General features: G+C 42.4%; 1 protein-coding gene across 5 annotated transcripts in view; it reads left to right on the top strand.

The window, feature by feature from the left end:
- Positions 1 to 21,501, top strand: part of Reln (reelin) — a 441,277-nt gene that overhangs the window by 195,018 nt on the left and 224,758 nt on the right. For all 5 annotated transcript variants that reach the window (XM_026784681.1, XM_026784680.1, XM_013350437.2 and 2 more), the window contains exons 5-6: positions 5,362 to 5,394; positions 7,868 to 7,946. In XM_026784681.1, the coding sequence (XP_026640482.1) occupies positions 5,362 to 5,394; positions 7,868 to 7,946 (112 nt within the window). The remainder of the gene's footprint in view (positions 1 to 5,361; positions 5,395 to 7,867; positions 7,947 to 21,501) is intronic.

Here is a 21,501-nt window from a genome sequence, read left to right as displayed (position 1 = left end):
CCAGATCCACTCCTAACCCTGCTGCCTGACCTGCCAGGATTCCACTAACGAACTAGGAACCCGGCCAGTCCAGGGGCCCTACTTCTCTTGCCTCCTCTCTCTAGTTTCTTCATGGTTCCTCCCTACCACAGTGTTCGCACAGGCGCTGCAGGAGATTCCTTTCCTAAACTTCTTATGGTTCTTGGTGTCCTCCCCCTTCTGGTTTTGGTCTCTGGTCTCTGTCCGTTTTTTTAGTGCTGACTCAGAGCCAATAAGACAAAGTGGTTGAGAACATGGAACCTGACTCTCTCTGCATTTGAGTTCCTGTCCCGCTACTGTGTAGCTGCGAAGCTTTTCTGAGTCTCCATGCCCTTGTTAGTTACATGGGAAGAATTACAGTGTTTGTTTTCTGAGTCATGTCACTTCTAAGGGCTTGGTCTTCTAGGTTGTATCCAAAAGGAATAGAGTGAAGGGATTAAATGCCATCAAGGTCTGGCATGGGGGCTGGCGTCTTGGTGAGTGCTATTTGTCGCTCTTACTTGTAAGCGTGTTTTAGTCACTTTTCTTGCGACTGTGACAAAGTAGCTGACAACAGCATGTTAAGAATCTTCTCAGTTCTGCTCACAGTTTGGGGATGCAAACCATCATGGTGGGTAAAGGATGGTGGCAGGACTGTCAAGCAGCCGCTCACGGTATAGCCACAACCACAAAGCCCAGTGCCCAGCTCACTTTTTCATTTCTGTATAGTCTAGGGAGCCCAGCCATGGAGCGGTGCCACCTGCCTTAACGTTAGGTCTTCCCACTTAAGTTTACCCAATCTGGAAGACCCTTCACAGACATGCCGTGCCCAGAAACAAGATGCCCTCGGGTTCCACGTCTTCTCTAATTGACAATCATGATGAGCCACCATAGGTGATGTACATTTAGATGCTATTTTAGTACCTTCAACTTGGTTCTACATGGGACTTTACTTTCTTTGAATGTTACATCTTTTTATTGCAGGTCTGTTTTAGTAATCACCCCAAACACTAAGCAGGAGCCCACAGAATATCTTTTGCTCATTCATGTCTGTTTTCCATGCTTATTCCAGTGTGTTTGTGATTTCCTTATTTAATCTCCTTAGTATCTCTTAAAGCAGCCTTTGTTTTGTTCATAACTACAGCCACTGTTTGGGTTCAGTCATTTCCACCAGTCCATTTATTTCCTGGCACAAATTGGATTTGTCATGTTAGTGACCCCAGTCTCCCAGCTCCATCTGCCTTTCAAGGTCTTCTCCAGACCGCCCCTGCCTCTCTTTCCCTCTGCTCCCCTTCTTCCCCTTACTGCCCCCCATTTCCTCTCCACTTCCTTCCATTCTCCCTTGCCTTTCTCCTGGTTGTTCCAATCTCAGAATGTTATTTAAGTCTTGATCACATGTTCTTGACCTTCAGGCTAACTTACTACTGACTTTCCTCTATTCCGTGAACAAGAACTGTACTTTTTAGTTCTCAAAGGTCTCAAAATTTTTTAATTACACAGCAACATTTTAAAAATAATGCATCAGCAACTCCTATGGTATATTACTTTATAGTCTTATTTTTTACTCAAAAAAAATGTTGTTCATATCATGAGCAATTTTTTTTAAAACTGTGTGACTGTTTCTCCAAAAATATGTGTGCACGAACTTGGCAGGACAATAAGTCTCAAGGTTTAGTCATTAGGGTCCTGCTATTGACAGCTCATAAAAGAACCGGTCTTACCTGAAAGAGTTCTCTAAGTCATAAGGATATATTTTTGGTCTGATCCTTTTAAATTTAGTTTATATATGAAAGAGGATAAGCTTCTGTAAAACACAAATCAAATTGAAGCGAGGGATGAGAGGGGCAGGGAAGAGAAAAATAATTGCTAATACTGTAGGATTCTGTGTATAATTTAGCTGCTTTAAATATTAAGTAATCTTTTATATTGATCATAACTATTTTCTGAATACAAGGAGAACTATTTTCACTCTAAATTTATAACATTTTTGGAAGTTTAATTATCATACTTGAAGGTCAAATGGTGCTTTATTGCAATAAAACACAAAAAGTAATAAAGAAATTATTCCTGGGGAGATGAAAGTCTCGGATCATAGCTCATTAAATACTAACTTCACAGACCATGTCTAATTTGTCATATTTAGCTTTGGAAATTTAATACATTAGAATTTCAAATTAGGGGAAAAGATACATGAGACCAAACTACCTAGGGCCTTTGAATTCCAAAATGATTTAGGAGGTTAAGCTCTGGTAGCCTAGTGCCTGTATTTGTGTGAATTGCCATGTGTGTGCGGTGCGTGTGTGTGTGTGTGTGTGTGCAAGTGTATATTACCTACCTGATTCAAAGACGGTCTTAAGCACCCAGTTACATGAACAGACAGCTCAATTTTAGATATTTTTTTTTCTTCTCGAAGAACTGAAGTCTTCATTGAACTGAATACTACACCTAGGAAGTCAGCTGAAATCTGTTAGAGCTACATTGTTTCTGAGTCACGTGTTGACCTTAAAGCTTCCTTCTGAAACAAGCCATTGACAGGAAATACGGTTTTCAGGAGGAGAGCACGTACAATCTCGTTTTCCCTAGTAAGCCTAGATACTCTGATTGTGTGAGATCCTGGGAGGCCCACGCTTTAAAGGACTAGGAACAAATTTTAATTCTTGATTTTCATTCCGCAGTGAGTGGCTCAGTTTCTTTGAGCGGCAGTAGTCTCCAATGGATACCTAGTATAGAGTTTCTTCCTCTTATTCAGCCTTGTCCAATGGAAATAGAATGTAAGCCCTATGTGTAGTTTTAAATCTACAGTGGCCACATGCAAGAAACAAAAATAAAATAGTTAATTTACTTAACACAGCATATGTAAAATATTAAACATTTCAATATATTATAAACAATATAAAATTATTAGTAAGACGTTTTACATTTTTTTCTGTGCTAACACTCAAAAAAACTGGCATATATTTTATACGCAGAGTTCACTTAAGTATTAGAATATCTGGCTTCTTTAAGGTTTTCTAAATTTGCTGTTAGAAGTAGTATCACATGTAAGACTGCCTATCTGTCCAGTCTTAAAAGTCTTCAAAATTAGAGTGAGTATCCAAAAAGCTCCTTTTCCTTTATATTCACATATTGACAAAATTTGTTCATTCTTAAGAGAGTTTATCTACCTTTGATACAAAGTGTGTGTATGTGTCAATACTATGTGTAAATAAATTACTTTTATCAGCTCAGTATTGTTAATATGAAATTTGTAGGGATACAACATAAGACAAAAGGCAACTGTAGTATTATTTAATGTAACGGGAGAAGCTATGACTGATATCTAAGGTTTCATAGACCGTTTAGATAACACTGGGACTTACAAGTTAGCATCTAACATTGATTCTCATGAGGAACCGTATAACATCAATACGTTTCTAATTTATGTTTGCACGTGCATGTGGCTTGTGCGTGGGTGTGGAGGCCAGAGACCCACGGAGGTTGTCTTACTTCCTCGTTCTTCACCTTTCCTTTTAAGATCAAGTCTCTCACTGAGCCTGGAGCGCACCGTTTAAGCTGCAGTAGCGGTGCAGTGGGTGCCGGGCTCTGCCTGTCTCTGCCTCTGGTGCACGCTGTTTCAGCTGCATTGATGGTGCAGTGGGTGCCGGGCTCTGCCTGTCTCTGCCTCTGGTGCACGCTGTTTCGGCTGCATTGATGGTGCAGTGGGTGCCGGGCTCTGCCTGTCTCTGCCTCTGGTGCACGCTGTTTCGGCTGCACTGATGGTGCAGTGGGTACCTGGGCTCTGCCTGTCTCTGCCTTCTGGAGCAGGGGTCTGCCTGTCTCTGCCCTCTGGTGGACGCTGTTTCAGCTGCACTGATGGTGCACTGGGTACCTGGGCTCTGCCTGTCTCTGCCTTCTGGAGCAGGGGTCTGCCTGTCTCTGCCTTCTGGTGCTGGTGTTACAGTAGTCCACTATCACCTTTGGCTTCTCATAGGGCTGCCAGGAAGCCTAACTCAGACCCCACACTCGTTCTTCAAGCACTTGACACACTGAGCCTTTTCCCTAGCCCTATACATTTCTAGTTTTGAAGTTCATAACAGACACTGGTAATCCCAACGTTTGATTGCTCTTAAATGTGAGGCCGTAGTGGGCTACATAGTGAGCTCCAGGCCGCCTTGGACTATAGCATGAGTCCTTGCCTCAAGACCAGCAGGAACAAATTCAGTTCAACACAGATCCTTTCACTGCTCTTCCCTGAAGCTCCCCGTTCAGCCTGTTCATATGCACTGTGATATGGGAGAACATGCGTCAGGTGCTGTAGTCTCTCTGTGATTTTCGGATATTGGGCAAACATTTCTTTAGTGTGGAGAAAACCTTCAATCAGAGTTAGTAATTCAGGCAGCCTTTGTGGATCCCCTACAATTTGATCGATAAGAATCAATACAAAACATAAAATCTTTAAATGTATTTATCTTTCAGTTTGTAAGAGTTTCACAAGTGCTTCTAATAAATTTAATCATGGCACTCTCCATAGAATCTTCCGTGTGTATGTGTGTGTGTATGTGTTTGTGTGTGTGTTTGTGTGTGTGTGCGCATGTGCGCGAGCACACTCACGTGCATGCAGTTTTTCAAGACGGGTTTCTCTCTGTGTATCCCTGGCTGTCCTGGAACTCACTCTGTAGACCAGGCTGGCCTCAAACTCAGAGATTCACCTGCGTCTACCTCCCAAGTGCTGGGATTAAAGGCAAGCATGCCTATCTTAAAATTTGCTTTCTAAAAACCCACACAAATGTCTTCAGTATGCATTACATATGTGAAGCTGAAGCCACATGACAGAACCGGTCTCATTTTAAAATACCGTTAATTCTGGATTCTTAGTCTGGCACAGCTGATCTACTGCCCCTTGTAGGAGAAGTTGATTTTTCATATCTAGTTGACAGTTTTCTTTGAAAATTAGGGAAGACTTTTGAGTGTGTGTGTCATGAACTCTTACATTTAGGTAGTGAATTGACATCTCCTCAAATTTGGAAATCATTCTGGGGCAGGGTAGAAACGGCTGTCAGCAATGTGAAGTGGGCAGAGTCCTATGAGACAGGGTTTCTATGCAGCCCTGGCTATCCAGAAACTCACTCTGTAGACCAGGCTGCCCCCAGACTCACAGGGATCCGCCTGCCTCTGCCTCCCGAGTGCCAGGATTTTAAAGGTGTGCACCACCATAACTGAGTTAGCATGTCTTTTTTTTTTTTTAACCCTGCAGGGTAAAAAGCCCCAAGCTGTGTGGTGTGATGTGTTTCATGTGAACTAAGTTCTGTAGCTGCTTTTGTGACTGCTTGTCACTGGGTTTTGCCTTTATGATGAATCAATCACTCTGTTCTCCTTTCATTCCAGCTCCCACGGAAGCCAGTGCTCAGTTTCACCTCGGTAAGTGTGTAAGGATCTGATGCCATCAGCTTTGTACTTGGTCACCCACCCCCTTCTGGCACTTGCTGTGGAGTGAAAACCCCCAGCTCCCTGGCTCTTTAACCTTCACTGGGGTTCACCTAGACGCAGGTTCAGAAGATGCTGGAGCTAATGGCCTCCCAGCAACTGCCCTGCCCCTCAAAGACTCCCTTATGTCAGCGCCCTTACTCTTAGAGTTCAGTGCCACCCTACGGCTGAGGGTCCAAAAGCTAAGTTTCTCCAGAGCTCCCGCCCATCACATCAGAGTGCAGAGGCAGGAGCCATGGGTGTGGACACACTGGGGTCATTTTAAATTTAAGATTTCTGCTCAAATTCCTAGGTTGAAAGCAGCAATCATTCAGTTATTTCTTCTAACATTAGAGGAAGCTGTTAAGTGATTACCCACTTTAAAAAAAAGGAAGCCATGATTTCCTAACAGTACCGTGTACTCTGTGACCCCAACTCTTCAAGGCAAGGCAACGCGGTGGTTAAAAGCACGGATTCTGGAGCCAAACTAGCTATTTTTATCTTATTGCCACCACTTGCTATGAGTTATGACATTGATCAAGTAATTTGTCTAAGCCCACATGTAAAATAGAATCAATAACAATATCTACCTCACTGGGTTGGTATGTATAAGTGAAATTTCAAATTATATAGTAAGAGGTATCACATTATCTGGGGATGAATGAATACCAAGTGTGTTTTTGTATTCACTGAAGCTAACTTAGGGTGGGGATTGTCTCTAGAAAACAATTAACCCTTAAGAGTTAAATTTGTCGTGTTGTGCCAGTGAAGACTTATTTTACAAAGTAGTTTCCTACTCTCTGTAGTTTGATATGAGTGAAAGGAATCTCCTTCGCCGGTCCCAGCCTTTCCTGGTGTCTCCTACCGTGGGGTCTCAGATAGGTCCATTACTTGCCTCTTGGGCTTTTCCTTTCAACCTACAAACCCAATTAATTTGTTTTTCTCTTTGGAAAATCTGCCTTGAGAAGCTCTGCTTTTATGTCATGCTACAGCTTGGGGCTCCTCTCTGGCAGCTGAACATAGCTGCTTAGAAGCGTTCCTTCCGGCAGCCGCGACAGGCTGGTGGCCCACAGTGGTGCAGTGAAGTCTGGGCCAAGCTGTGACCTGAGAGAGCTGTATCCTGTAGGCATGTCCCACACCGCATCCACACGCTCGGAGGGATCATTAACTCACCCCTGCTCAAAGCCTATCACTGGGTCCTCTTCTCTCTGTCCTCATGCCTCAGGCTCCGAGGAGGAGCTATCCTAAGAACGTGCTGGTTTGCTGGTTTCCATGGCTTCATTATAGGCTTACCTGCTGGCATACCTGGTATTCAGGGGGTGCAGACTGCCATAAGTAGGATGTCACCAAAGAGAATTTGAAATTATCTTCCCTGATATCTGGAAGAGATTTTAATTACCCAGTGAGTTCAGAGAATTATGTGACTGAGCCCCTAGAAGCGGAAAAATATCAACTTTGAAAACTATAAAAATTGTTAAAAAGTCTCTGTTGTCACATGATATGATTTTAATTTTTCTGAAAAGTAGCTCAATCAAACAAAATGATAGGGAAAAGTCACAGGGGATTTAGATTACCCAAAACTTCCCACACAAGCCCCTGCCACACACACACACACACACACACCAATCCAGCGAGAATGTTGTTAGAGCAGTAATTACCTTCTCCCTTCTCACTGTGAGCACACTGACATCGTAGCTGGCCATAAAATCATTTTGCCCCGCCTTCTTTTCAAAGCAAGCAGGCACTCTACAGTGTATGAAGATGTCCTTTGGCATGCTCAAAATCCTAATGCTTAAAAACAGGCATGGAATACAATTGCAAGGTGGTGCTGCTGGATTTTCCTCCATGGCTGGCATCCCCACATTCTCCCTGATTTAAACTGACTCTATAGTTGCACATATGCATTTAGTTATATGTATAGATAGTATTTTTTCTGTGCAATTCTGGTGGTTCAGCTAAGTTAGCCATTCAGAACATACTAAATGAATAATGAATGAGAGGAATTCTAAAATCAAGCCAGGGCAACAGGACCAACCAGAAGGACAAGAGAAAATGGGTCAGAAGACGCCACGGTAGCTGCTTGGGCTGCAGCAAACAGAATACTCCATCCCATTCCTCCAGGCCTCAGTGCGCAGAGCAGTTCTGCCCAGGCTGTGGCTCGGTAGACGTGATGTGGATCAGGATGGAGTGACAAGCTCTGTGTCGTCGCTTTCCACACTGGCCCTCCTGAATGTGACCACTCGGTAGCTTCACGGAGTCTAAACACTAAACAGCAAAGTCTTCGCCCTCAGCATTTAGGGCCAGAGCAATCACAACCACCTGCTTGTTTAGCTGTCAGTTTGAATGTAAAAGACGCAGCTTGTTGACACCCACAGGTAATCCCCTGCATCGTGTAACGCCTCTCTCAATGCTCTCTTCCCTCTCCTAGCCGAAATGCACAGTGACAGTGTCATCCTACGGGACGACTTTGACTCCTACCACCAACTGGAATTAAATCCCAACATATGGTAAGTTACGGGAGCATGTTGCGTTTTGACCGGAGAAAGGATGCTGAGTTTGTTTCATGGAAACGTTTTCTCCCTGAAGGAGCAGTTACTGAAAATTCACCTGCTTTTGAGTACCAATGTCTTGGTGAGCAGGGTTAATGGTGGAATTAACTGTATACCAGCTACACTGCCGTTAGGGTCTTCTTTAAAATTGGACGGAGGTGTTCTTCAAATCTCTCAGTGCTTGGATGGATACTCAGTTTTGTGAGATTTTCATAGTTTATTCTAGTTTACTTTTCTGTTGCTTCAGTAAACACCGTGATCAGAAGGAAGTTGGAGGTTAATTTAAGGTTACCTACCAGGTTCATCACTGAAGTGAAACCTGAAGCAGAGACCTTGGAGGAACACTGCTCACAGGCTGACCGCCATGTTCACATTCAGATGCTTTATACAGTGAGGCCAGCTGACTAGGGATGGTGCTTCCCACAGTGGGCTGGGCTACGTACATCAGTTCCTCATCAAAAATGCCCACAGGACAGGCCAATCTGCTGGAGGCAATTCTTCAACTAAGGTTCCCTCTCTCCACGTGTGTCAAGTTGACAAGATTAGCCATCTTAGCCTTATAGAACGTCATGCTAGGATGTATTTAATAATTATTGCTGAGTGGAAAAAGGAAAATGTTTCATGTGTAATGGCAAATGGCTTCATCATACATTGAAATAATCTCTCCTATTAGCTCTACTCATTATCCGATTTTCTTTAGAAGGCTTTTAAGTATAAATTCCATACAGTTTTGAGGACAACGAAGTAATGAACTCAGATCCAGTCTTTAGAAACCTTTGTATATAACTTTAAATCTAAATACGTTGGCCATAGATTACAGTTTTGCTTATGTGTAACAGTTTTGCTGACCTTAGAATAGGCCTGTGAATCAGACCTGTTGGGAAGATGATCTGAATTTTGGGTTTTTTTTAATATGTATATGATTGTGCAGGTAAAGAAGAGTTAAAAAAAAATACTAAACTTCGAACCTGGACTGAAAACCCAAGCAATAGCAATACTCAAGATTAGAAAGCAAATGATCCTGTTACCCTTGACAGCATATGAGATCACTCTTTTCCTAATTTTTACTGTTTAAACAAATATTTTAGTGGCATAATCGGTTAGCATATTGCACTCACACAAATATTTAGCAGGAATTGTTTAAGTGGGTTTTTATTGTTAGAAATCACATTTCTCTTGAGTAGTTAATAGCATGGGACCCAGCAGAGGAATGAAGCCCCAGCAGGATTCTCTTAGAGAAAGTGGCCCTCAGACTGAAAGCTGAAGATGACAGACAGAGCGCCGTGGCTCTGGCAGTAGCAAGGGGTCCTTTACGTTTTCCCAAGAAAGATATATGAGTCTGGATGGTGTTAAATAGAATAAAATTTTCTAACCCAGACAGACCCATAGTGTCCCATAATTTACATATTTAAGAAAACAATGAATCACAGGATGATCCTTCTCTGGGAAAAATCCAAATATAAATGTCTTGAAATAAATAGAAATTTGTTTTAAGAAAAGGCAAAAAAAAAAAACAACAACAACAACAAAATATTTAGGTACCATGTCTCACCAGAAAAAAAGTTCTTCCTTTTCTCTTGACGTCCATCGCTTTGCGTTCCATGAATATAGACATTAACAGATGATTGGGTTATTTCAGGAAAGTTCATCTCTGTCAGGTTGACTCATCGTCTCCAGTTTTCCTCACAAATACAAAATGTGACTTTTATGGGATTCAAAATCTGTTGTTGTTGTTGTTTTTAAAAAATCAATGAAGTGTGATTGATTTTTACTTCAACTATTTCCATGATTGATTGGGTATGATCTTCCTGGTCAAAATTATGGATTTTATGTCCCATTTGCTTATGCTATGTTTTTTCCATTCTTTTGGACGCTTCCCCCTTTTAACCTTACAGCACCAGCACTGCTGCTAGACGTGCTTCTGAGTGCGTTTGCTGCCTGCTTGCTTATGACAGCCCTTTCACGTCGTTCCTTTAAGACTTTCTCTCGCCTTCCTTCCTTCCTTCTTCTCCCTCCCTCCCTCCCTCCCTCCCTCCCTCCCAACCTCCCAACCTCCCTCATTCCCTCCCTTCTTTCCTTCCTTCTTTTCCTTTTTCTTTCTTCCTTTCTTTCTTTCTTTTTTTCTTTTTTTAAAGAAAATATACGCTGCGACTCTCCTAATTGAGAAGGCATTAAATTGGAATTGACACAGCCTCTGAGGTCAGGGCAGCAGAGTTTAACTTCCGAACATGTAGCTTGCTAACTGGGCACCCTGAGAACAGTAAAGAGCTCCCTTCTTTCTGTGACCCCCACTTCTTGCAGCAAAAAGTGAGGCCTTGAGAAGTGAGTGCTTCTACCGCACCTAAGCACGACAAGTGTTCATGAAAGTTCGTTCTTCTCCTACTTCATACTCCTCCCTTTCCCCCTCTTTCTCCCTCCTTCCTTTCTTTCCTCCCCTCCACTCTTTTTGCCTTGTTTTCCTTCCTCTTTCCATCTGCCATATCCCCCCCCCTCTCCCACCTTGCTTCCCTTCTTCCTGTGATGGGACTTATACAATGGGCTAGATTTCTTCTAAACCCAGACACGAGTCTTAAAAATGATCTTGATCCGTTTACCTGATGCTTCAGTCTCTGGATCACATTTGTATATATATATATAAAAAAAATCCGATTAAGTATGCCTGCATTGCATTCAGGAATGCTGATACGCAGACGCACAGGGAAGGGCAAAGAGCATCATCGGGTAGCCGGGACCCCTTAAACATAAACTTCATCAGCTCAGAACGAACTCCCAATAAATTCAGATATTCTAGTGTGTGTCTGTGTCTATGTATGCATGTCATGAGAGTCTGTACGTGTGTGAAGATGAGGACAGCCTTGAACGTTGGTCCTCGCTTTCAATCTTGTTTGAGACAGGGTCTCTGTTGTTCTCTGAGGAATGTATCAGTGTCTTACCTGTGAACTTCATCCTGTTTCCTCTTATCTTACTGGAGAAATGCTGTAATTACAGGCATGCACCGCTGGGGATTCGATCTCAGGTCCTCATGTTTGCTGGACAAGTGCTGTATGCACTGAGCCATCTCATAATCAAAGGCCTGACGAAACTGGGTGACCATATGGAAAGGGTCATCATCCACGCCACCTCCATGTCTCTGTCCATGCCTCATAGCACCAGAGAGGGGCAGAGTGCTGGCTGTGGCATTTATGGCCACATTCCCACAACTAAACACCTCACCAAACAATCTTCCTGAAATGAAAGATGTGCCATTTATACCAGTGTGGTTCCCACATGGGTCTAGAACCTTCATGAACATTGTGCAGTTTATAATTCCTGTGGACAACCATAGGAATCCAGGAGGGAATCAGAAATAAACTACATTATAGCTGTGTAATTCGTATGGACAATCAACAAAAGGAAAAATGGCCAGGCAGTGATGGCGAGTGCCTTTAATCCCAGCATTCAGGAGACAGAGGCAGGAGGATTTCTGTGAGTTCGAAGGCAGTCTGGTGTACAGAGTGAGTTCCAGGGCAGGCTCTAAAGGAACAAAGAAACCCTGTCTTGCAAAAGCAAAAGTGAAAAAAGAGAAAAAAGAAGCGAAAAAGAAAAAAAGTAGAAACAGAGAAAACAGTTTTAGCTGTTTAGTTTTAGATGCATTTTAAAAGCTCAGTCATTCACTTATTCGTTCCCATTAATTTCTTCGATTGTCCATTTTTCATTCTACTTCATGTAGGTTTTTACTCTCTTGTTTGTTGTCTTATTACAGATAACTACACATGAAATAACAAAAAATTAAAAAATGGTATTCCTATGAGCATGGATAAAGCAGTAGTGGCGTGTTTCCGCCAGGATTTGGAGGGCAAAGGTGTGGAATCAAGGAACATTTTGTACGCGGACGTAGTAGTGAATGAACTCTGTGCTGAGTGGTTTAAAGATCTGACTTCAAAAGTGATCATTTTGTTTAGTGAGAAGGTCAATGAATGAAAGAGCATAAACAATAAGGCTTATTCCCTTTCTCTTAGACTTACATTCTCTTTCCGTGGAGCTGCTAGCTGTGGCGGTGGTTTCTCTGTCCTTTAGATAAATTATTTATGTAAGCACAAGTGTAGTGGCGAAGTTCATTCACAAGCTTGGATAGTGGGAAGTCACAGCTTCTTTTATTTTTCCGTAGCCCCCCTAATCATTTTTCTTTTCACCCATTAAACCTTAATTTATTCAATTCTGGTTGGCCCTCTTCCGTTTGTCTAGGGTTTAGCTAAGTTTCAGGAGTGGTATTAGTGCTATGGCATGTGGTGAGTCATCCCCCACCTCCGCAACCCCCTCCCGGTGCCCAGACGTGTTTCTGCAGATGCCCTCCAAGTCCTCCATGACCAGCTCTAGTCCTTGATGACTCCAAGCCCACAGAGACCCCTTTGTTCCTGTCCTGATCGCCCTGCCAGGGCAGTTGCTGCTTCTGTTCCTGCTCCCTGCATCTTGACTAGGGAAGAGGAAACACGCCACTACTGCTTTATCCATGCTCATAGGAATACCATTTTCCTGCACTCAGCTAGGCTGGCCAGACTTGTCCTTCCTCCCCCTGGGATGCATTGCTTCTTTGTCCCTGACTTTCTGTCGGCCTTTTATCTCTCCCCCCACCCTCCACCTGCTTCTCTTTACTTCGTTTGAGAGTTAAGTTAGGAACAAAGAAATCAAGCAGGCAGATCGAGTAGTTCCCTGACTTGAGAGAGACTCGTCTCCCTCGGCCTGGATGGTGGACCGCATGCAGGCCTACTTCCGAAGGACAGCAACGCCCTCAGCAATTCTCAGTGTCACTGAGCGTGCCTGGGCGTGAGGGAGTGTGGATGGAGCAAGAGGAGCCCCTTCATGCGGCTGACAGCTCAGTCAGCAACTCTGCACAGCTGCGTCGCTGGTGACAGAGGATCCGCAATGCTCTCCCCATGCAGAAAAACCCTTTGAACCCTGTCCCCACAAAAGGGTGGCAATCTCATATGACTACATTTAAATTTAGAGGCAGATTAGAAGCCACAAATCTGAAGGGCTGTGGATTAGCTCGGAGGTAAGGCATTTGCTTAGCATGCACAAGGGTTTAGATCTGAATCCCTGTATCTCCAGAAACCACAAGTACGCTTCATCTCGTTAACACGTCACGTGGGTGATTACGACTTCACATTGGTAGTGTAAGTTCTTTGTTATGAAGTGAACTAATGTGACATCATCGTTATGGAGCAATAATAATCTTGAGAAAGGATATGAGGCACGGATGTGCTTATTTGTCAAAATAGAGATATATGCATTTCAGCTCTATAAATGTATCCCAATTAAAAAAGTCATCAAGCTTTGGCAAAATGGCTCAGCGGGTAACAGTGATGGCCGTGCAAGCCTTGGGACCTGCATTTCCTCTCTGGAGCCCGCGTAGGGCGGAAGAAAATGACTTCAGACTCATTTCTACACTTGCACTGTGGCATGCACACCTACACATGATAATAATAGAATGAGAACAGAAGAAAGCAAAAGAAAAGCAATAAAGTATATTTCTAATTTACAGTGGGAGAGAAAGGACGGAGGAAGAGAGAAGGGGAAACAAGAATAAATGGATTTTTAAAAATGATTAAGTAGAGTTTGAAGTGTCTTTGTCCCCCAGGCAATTTTAAGTCGAGGAGGAATCTTTGTTTTGCTGAAGGTATCTCTTTAATGCTGATTTTCCGAAGATTGCAGAAGGCAGCTGGGGCTGTAGCATCCCGGATGCTCTGGCAGGAAGTCCAGAGTGACTAAATATCACGATGATAGATGGCGGCCAGAGGACAGCAGACGCTTCCCCTCCCGCACAGGACAGGACAGCAATAACAGCAGAACGTGTCCTGCAACCTGATAGGGTCAGGAGCTGCTTCCCCAAGGAAACCTCTTCACTAAGTGTGTTGTGATAACCACAGGGATGTGGGGCATCTGGAAGAAAGACATGGGTTGTCTCAAACCCTACCAGGTGAGAAGGCCTCTGTCAGGTGTTACAGTTCAGAAAACTCCAAAATCTACAGCAAGAAGACCACAGAGTCTGCGATGTCTGCCTTCTCTTGAAATTGCTCATTTGTCAAAGTGATTAATATCAGAACAAAACAATGATGATTTGGTATAGTATTGTACTTTTTACCGAGAAAATCATTGAATAAAGAATATGAAGCCCTGGTCTTAGCCTAGTGGAATCTGCATCTCTACGCCCTTAGCTGGCACTCGGGAAAGGCCAGGCCCGTGGTTGTGCCATTTCATAGTTCACGAGCATGTAGGAGACCCCGTCACTCCATAAATAACAGGACAAGAGGTCTTTGCCACTCGGTGAGCAGGTGTGAGAATTACAATATAAGTGGGATTTCAGGATAATCAGAAAAGGAGGGGAGAAACTGGGTGCAATGATCTTATTTGGGTTTGCTTGACAGAGTTTGTGGCAGTGAGGTCGGGAGACAGTGGGAGCTTGTAGGGTAGAATAAACCTTATTATACATAGCTTTTACAGAGTAGGTCACTCAGAGAGATTGAGAACCGGTAAGAAAAGGAGTCGAGAGAGAGTGTTCTATGTTGACAAACGCTTGTCAGAACCTCTGTTGTACTTTAGTGTTGAAGAATTAAATTTTATTTTTGGACACTTGCAGTATTCTGCTCTTATATGAATCTTTTGCAGCTTTTCCTGCTATTTCCTCTCTGGTTTATTCTCCCCTGTTTTCATTGTACTACAAAACTTCTCTGGTCTCTTCTTTGACATCTAATCCTTCCCCCTTATAATTTTTTACTGTGATGTAATTGTTCAGGGACAGTCTTTATCTTCAGTAGAAAGGTGAACCAGGAGGTACCCACTAAGGCAAGAAGATTTCAATCGGAGACTATTACTTCCTCCTTTAATCTGTGTTTGAGATGACAGTCAACACGAGCTCCCTCGGTGGAATTAAATGTCAGGTACATTCGAAACAAGTGAGGAAGTGTTTCTTCGAGCAGTGTGCCGTAGAATTCGCCATAGGAGGAAATGGGAACACCGTGTGCGGTGGTAGCGTTTCAGGGGGTTATTTTTAACCTATTTGTCACTGTGCCTGTTAATGAAGAAGAGATCAGGTTTTCAACTCCCTAGTGAAATCGGAAGACTTCTCCTGCCTTCCACGGAGAGAAGTAACGAGAAAGAATGAGCTATAAATGGAGTTTGTCATTTTCACACTGAGGGGTGTTAGCTCCTTAGGAAGAAGGCATGACAGGCTTGAAGGTGAGATTTTTCTTAGAGAGTGAAGATACCTTGCTGTTTTTCTAAAACCATTATATATTTAAGAAGAGAACTGACTTTTTTTTTTTTGAAGTTTAAAAAACTTGATTATTAATTACTTCAGAATGGTCGCATAAATAGCTCCCAAATGTATGGCCATACTTTCTTCAGTACAAAAACATCGCTCTGTTACAAAATAAAGTTGCATGGTGGCACATGACGGTTTTTCCAGTACCTGGGAGGCTGAGGCAAGAGGATTGCCATGGGTTCAAGGCCAGTCCTGCCTAGTGAGTAGTAGACTCACTAGAGAGACATAGCAAGACTTTGTTTCAAAAAAAAAAAAATATCAAGTACAACAAAATAAAATATGGCTGAAGGCTGTGGAGGCCTGAGATGGCCTAGGATGACCGGATTTGAGGATTCAGCTGATTGCTCAGCAGCCCGTGGCCTGAGGACTCTCATTCACTCTGGTTTGTCTAAGCCCCTTGATTTGTTTTCTCTGCTTTTGTTTTGTTTTAATTGGTTTTTATTGAACTATATATTTTTTTCTCTCACCTCCCCTTCTACCCTCTCCCATGATCCCAACGCTTCCAATTTACTCAGGAGATCCTGTCTTTTTCCAATTCCCATGTAGATTAGATTTATGTCTTTCTCTCTTAGGGTCCTCTTTGCTGTCCAGGTTCTCTGGGATTGTGACTCATAGGCTGGTTTTTCTTTGCTTTATGTATAAAAGCCACATATGAGTGAGTACCTATGATATTTGTCTTTCTGGGTCTGGGTTTCCTCACTCAGTGTTTTCTAGATCCACCCATTTGCTGGCAAATTCCAAGACTTCATCATTTTTTCTGCTGTGTAGTACTCCATTGTGTAAATGTACTACATTTTCTTTATCCATTCTTCAGTCAAGAGGCATTTAGGTTGTTCCCAGGTTCTGGCTATGACAAACAAATCTGCTATGAACATAATTGAGCACATGTCCTTGTGGCACAATTGAGCATCCTTTGGATATATACCCAAAAGTGGTATTACTGGGTCTTGAGGAATTTTGTTTCCTAATTTTCTGAGAAATCACCATGTTGATATCCAAAGGGGCTGTACCAGTTTGCACTCCCACCAGCAATGGAGGAGTGTTCCCTTTACCCCATATCCTCTCCAGCATAAGTTGTCATCAGTGTTTTTGATCTTGGAAGGGCCTTGATTTGTAAAGCACACATCAGCCTCTCTCAGCACAGTGTAATCTACACTGGAGCAAAGACACATTATCTTTGGATCAAAGGGTTATAAGAATAATTTTATTTTTCTAGTTTTAAAGAACTTTTTATGAACAAGACCAATATTAAAATTATTTTAATATATCTGTACAAAAATGCTGGTGAATAGACAATTCTGGCTCATTGAATAGCTCACTACTTCTCTGGGGGCAGAGTGAGGATTGACCTCTTGAGAAGTAATAAATTATGGATGGATAATGCGATGTCCTAGGTCTTGGGGACAAAGGTCATGCATCTCAGATGAGAATCTGATGATAAGTGATTGTCGGTGACTTTCCAGGTGACTACCTCCTTTCAGAAGCGTTGCCTGGCTAAAGGCTTCTTGGTTTCGCTCTGATCTGATGGAGGAATGAGTCATGTCACCTGACAGCTTAAGGAAATAATATTTCAATTATTTATTTATTGTCGTCGGGATGATGTCACCACCGACCATTCATAAATCTTCAATTGTGAAAAAGAACTCCATTTCCTCATCAATCCTCCCCCTCTTTCCTGTGTCCCAAGGGCCTGCTGGTCACTGCAGTGTGTCGGTCACTGTCTCCAGAGCCACATGGTGCCCCTGATCATCCTGGCTCTGTTGACCGGGTGGCTGAGTGTGTTGGCATGCCTAAAAATGTAAAAATCAGAATAAATGATATAATGATATACTTCAAAGTGTACTCCCTACTCAAATGCACAGCATATAAAATTCTTTGTCTCAAGATAAAAACATAAAGACCTAAGTAGTACATTTGTTTAAAAAAAGATAGAAAATAGCAAACTTAGGTGCTACAGGGTTGATTTCAGTGACAACAAAGCCCCAATCCAAGAACTTCCTCATCTTTCATGATCATGGTTTGAGCCTACATAGTTTTTGTTAAACAACCTTCATAGGATTGTTTTATATGTTTGACAGCAAATGAAAGAAGGGAGAAGGGAAAAGAAGGAATTAAAAATAGAATATAAAATAGGTTTTGATTAGTTATCCAAGGATAACTAAAGCAGCCAAAGGGTCATTGAACTTAATTCTTACGTACACCAGCCCTGGCAATTCACTCATGAATTTTTTTCCGTGAAATCCATTTCGTTGTCTTATTTTTATTAGTGAAACCAAATCTTAAAAAAATTAACTTTTAAGAATAGTCGTTACAGAATTTCAGAGTAAGCTATGGCAGTAGAAATGGGAATCCTTCTTTGCAGCACAGGGTCCTTTCACGGAAATGGAGTTCTTCTCTCTTCCTGCTGCGTTCAGGGTCGACCTGGATTCGGGTCCTGTTTATTCTGGCGCTGGTTATCAAACACAGGGGTAATAAGATGCAGTGAGGTCGCAGGTCCCCGCTAACCTGATGATCTGTGAACTCCGATAATAGAGGACGCTCACGTGGAACCTAACCATGCAATAAATAGGCCCACAGAGGGCTTGATAAATGCCACTCACACACTGTCTTTGAAAATTACATGCATTTCCATTAAGACGTGTTTTAATCATATTGTTCTTGATGGGTATATTTTGACGTGAACAGTTCATACAATGTGCTATGGTGTCTGTTGAATTCTTCTGTACAGCTTTCTCAAGCTGGGGAAATAGGAAGAAGGAGAAAGTTTCTTGAATCAGAGCAACATTCCATACTTTTGCCATTAGGTAGAGAGAGAATTCATTTCTAATCCTTAGCCCGGGAGGTCACATTCCTTTTTAAATTGAGAAACAAAAGCCTATTTAACTGAGATTATGTAAAACTTCCTCCTTCCCACACATCTGGAAGACTGTGCTGCCGAACCCTACAAAGCCTGATTTTCCTCAGAAGGAGCTCAGAGGAAGAAGCCCAAATTATGAGGCCATAGATTCAAATGTCACAGCAAGCGACACCTTCCATTCCCCTCTGAGAGCCCCAGTGAAGTTGGGGTACTCATCACCAAATCTAACCGCAGTTCCTGGAAACATGCGGTGTTCCACAAAAGAAGAATAAAATTCTAGGCATCTAGAGGTTTTTAGTTTTTGAGAAAGGAGGTTAGAAGGCAAGAACACTTGGGAATTGTTCTGAAATCTTTAGTTAGCTGGGAATGATTCTCAATTTTATGTGGTTATTTACATCTGCAGAATTTTAAGATCCATCTCGTCATTCAGACACTTCACAATTATCCTCTGAGAAACTTCTGAGGTTTCCTTTGTTAGTTTCTGTCTGGTTTCCCTCAGAATGGTTCCCTCATCTTGAATAATGGCTTTTCTTGCCCTTTGTGGTAACAAACTTCTCGTGTGGAGTGGTACATTGTTTACCTTCTTGATGGAGAAGAAATGTTAGAACGATCATGTGATACATTGTTTACCTTCTTGATGGAGAAGAAATGTTAGAACGGTCATGTGATACATTCACGATCAGGAATTTCACACTGACCAGCTGCAAGGGGTGGTTAAAACAATTAGGGAAAGAGACCCCACTGCCGGTGAAACAAGGGGGGTTCCCCATCACCCAGGGATACAGTTTTGGACTTTATCTTTGTGTGTATGCCCTTCCTAGTCCCCCTATCCTTAAAAATATATACTATTATGATTTTAACCAGATCCTAAGCTGTCATTTCCGGCAGTGTGACTTGTCAGCTCCAAACGTCACTACAGCCAGGGAACATGGTTTCCAGTGTAGTCATTGCCTCCGTTTGTGCTGCCCAATGAGACAGGCACGCGTCACATAAGTCTGCTGAGCATTTGAAATACGACTAGTCTGAATTAAGAAATAAATTGCAACTTGGGGGCTACTATAAAAAAGAGACTATCAAATATGCCATTAATAATTTTATGTTAATTACACATAAAAATATAATTTGAATATATGAAGACAAATAAAACATCTTGAAAATTAATTCATTTGTTTTTTTAAGTTTGGGCTTCTTGTTTGTTTTCCAATTTTTGCCATGCTGGGAACTGAGTCTAGGACCTTGAACTTGCCAGGCAAATGCCCAATTTCCAAGCTACCTTCTCTTTGTAATGTAGCTATTAGAAAGTTGAAAGGCACATCCATTTATTCACTTATAAATAAAGCAAGGGTAAAGAGGCACACTGTGTTCGTACACGTAGAGAAAAAGGACAAGTTACATAAACAGGTCCTCTCCTTCCATCGTGTGGACCCCAGGGATCACACCAGGGCATGGTGGCAGGAGCCTTTACCCTCTGAGCCCTCTGGCCTGCAAACTGGAACTCAGTTGTATGGCTCCTGTGTCTTACTTGAGTTACATTAGTAGCTCTCATGTTTTGATCCTCCAGTCCATCATCCGCACAGTGATTTGTCTGAAAACTGGATTTGTCTCATGGCTTTGACTTTGTAAACAGAGTAGTGGGAGTCTAAACATAGCTCTGGAAATTACTAGTTATGTTCCCTTGGGTGATAGTGTCTCTAAATTCTAGTTTTAATATCTCTAAATAAAAATTTCTAAAAATTAGAGGACAATAGTTTTAACATGTGAATGAGGGTTGGTTTGTGGACTCCCTAACACAGTGCTTCTCAGCCACCCGGTCAGTGGTTTATGAAGTCCTCCACTGTCTAAGCCTGCAATGTGGCATCTTTCTGTTTGTACCAGTATGATTCCCGTCACACTAACCCACTGAACCAACAGTTCAGTTTATGAATCATGAGTTCTATGGATTCTATTCCCTGCACACATTGGCGTTTCCTCCTTGCTTAGTTTCTAGCAGAACCAGTTCAGAGGCTACCTTCTTCAGAAACTCTGACTTGCCCAGTTTTGAAGGGGTCCTGCTACAGTCAGTGTGCATTCCTATTGTAAGGATGGAGTCACAGTGGAAAATATTGCTATCGGTTGGTTCAGGTTGCAACTCTTCAATTTGATAGCTGTGTAACGCTGGAAGAATGCCCTTTCCTCTCTGAAGGTCATTATTCTTATTAGTAAAAATGAAGACAATAACCTGCAACCTCTGAGAAAGTGTCACGCACTTTAAATGCACTTTAAAGCACTCTACCACATAAAACAAGGCAACAAGGAGCTACCATTGCATGAATACCTCTGTTGGAACTGTTTGTTTACCCTTCTGCCTTTCCTTATAGCTTGTTAACTGCTGGAAGAAGTAACATTGTGTCAGTCCACCATTGTATTGCTAAAGCAAAGCCCAGTGCGCTAAATTCAAGACCTCTGAGTCCTGTCCGTGGTGGTATTATACAGAAGACCCGTTGTGATAAATGATAAACGCATAAACACCACTTGCAGCTCAGAGCAAGGTTAGACCTGACCACCTAGAGGGATAGGCATTCAGGGGAAATTAAAATAAATTGTGTTGACAAATGCAGTCAGATTGTGAGGAAATCAAGCAGAGGACATTTAAAAGACTTTGGCAGGACGCCCACTGATTTATCTCAACAATCCTTGGGGGAGGCCTCTGTTCCTCCAGGTCACAACCTGTGAGTGACAAGTGGCACTTTTTAGCCCCTCCTCCCCATTATTCTACCAAGTAGGACTGGTCCTCCCAAAACTTCGCATGGATTCTCTAACTCCAAGCTGTTAGACTATCTACATTGGCATTGCCTTTGAACAATGTAGTAATACGCAGATTCTGCACGTTACCTACTTAATCAAGACCATAGATGAGGAGGCCTCCAATGCTTGCTGTATCGATAGTATTTTCCTTATATGTGGCTGGTTAGGAAGTCCTGGTGAACATGTAGAACTAAAATGGTTACTACAGAAATCCAAGTGCCCAACCTCAGATTTATATTAATAATGATAATTTCAGAGATGGTCCTAGAGCAGTGGTTCTCAACCCTGTGGGGGTCAAATGCCCCTTTCAGGGTAGTCACCTAAGACCATCAGACATATCTGATATTTACATTACAATTGATAACAGTAGCAAAATTACAGGTATGAAGTGGCAACAAAGTAACGTGAAGAGATTTGGGTCCTTGAAAAGTCCCATAAAAGACTACCAATCACATATGCAATCAACAAGAGTGTTTATTAATTTTAAAAAAACTGCCAATACATTGGGGTGGCAAATGGCAATAGCCGGAGAAACTCGAAGGCCCCCTTTTAAGTGGGGTTAGGGGAATTCT

Source organism: Microtus ochrogaster, chromosome 26 (assembly GCF_000317375.1).
Source record: "Microtus ochrogaster isolate Prairie Vole_2 chromosome 26, MicOch1.0, whole genome shotgun sequence".
Classification (NCBI taxonomy): domain Eukaryota; kingdom Metazoa; phylum Chordata; class Mammalia; order Rodentia; family Cricetidae; genus Microtus; species Microtus ochrogaster.
This window is presented reverse-complemented; position numbering and strand designations above follow the sequence as displayed.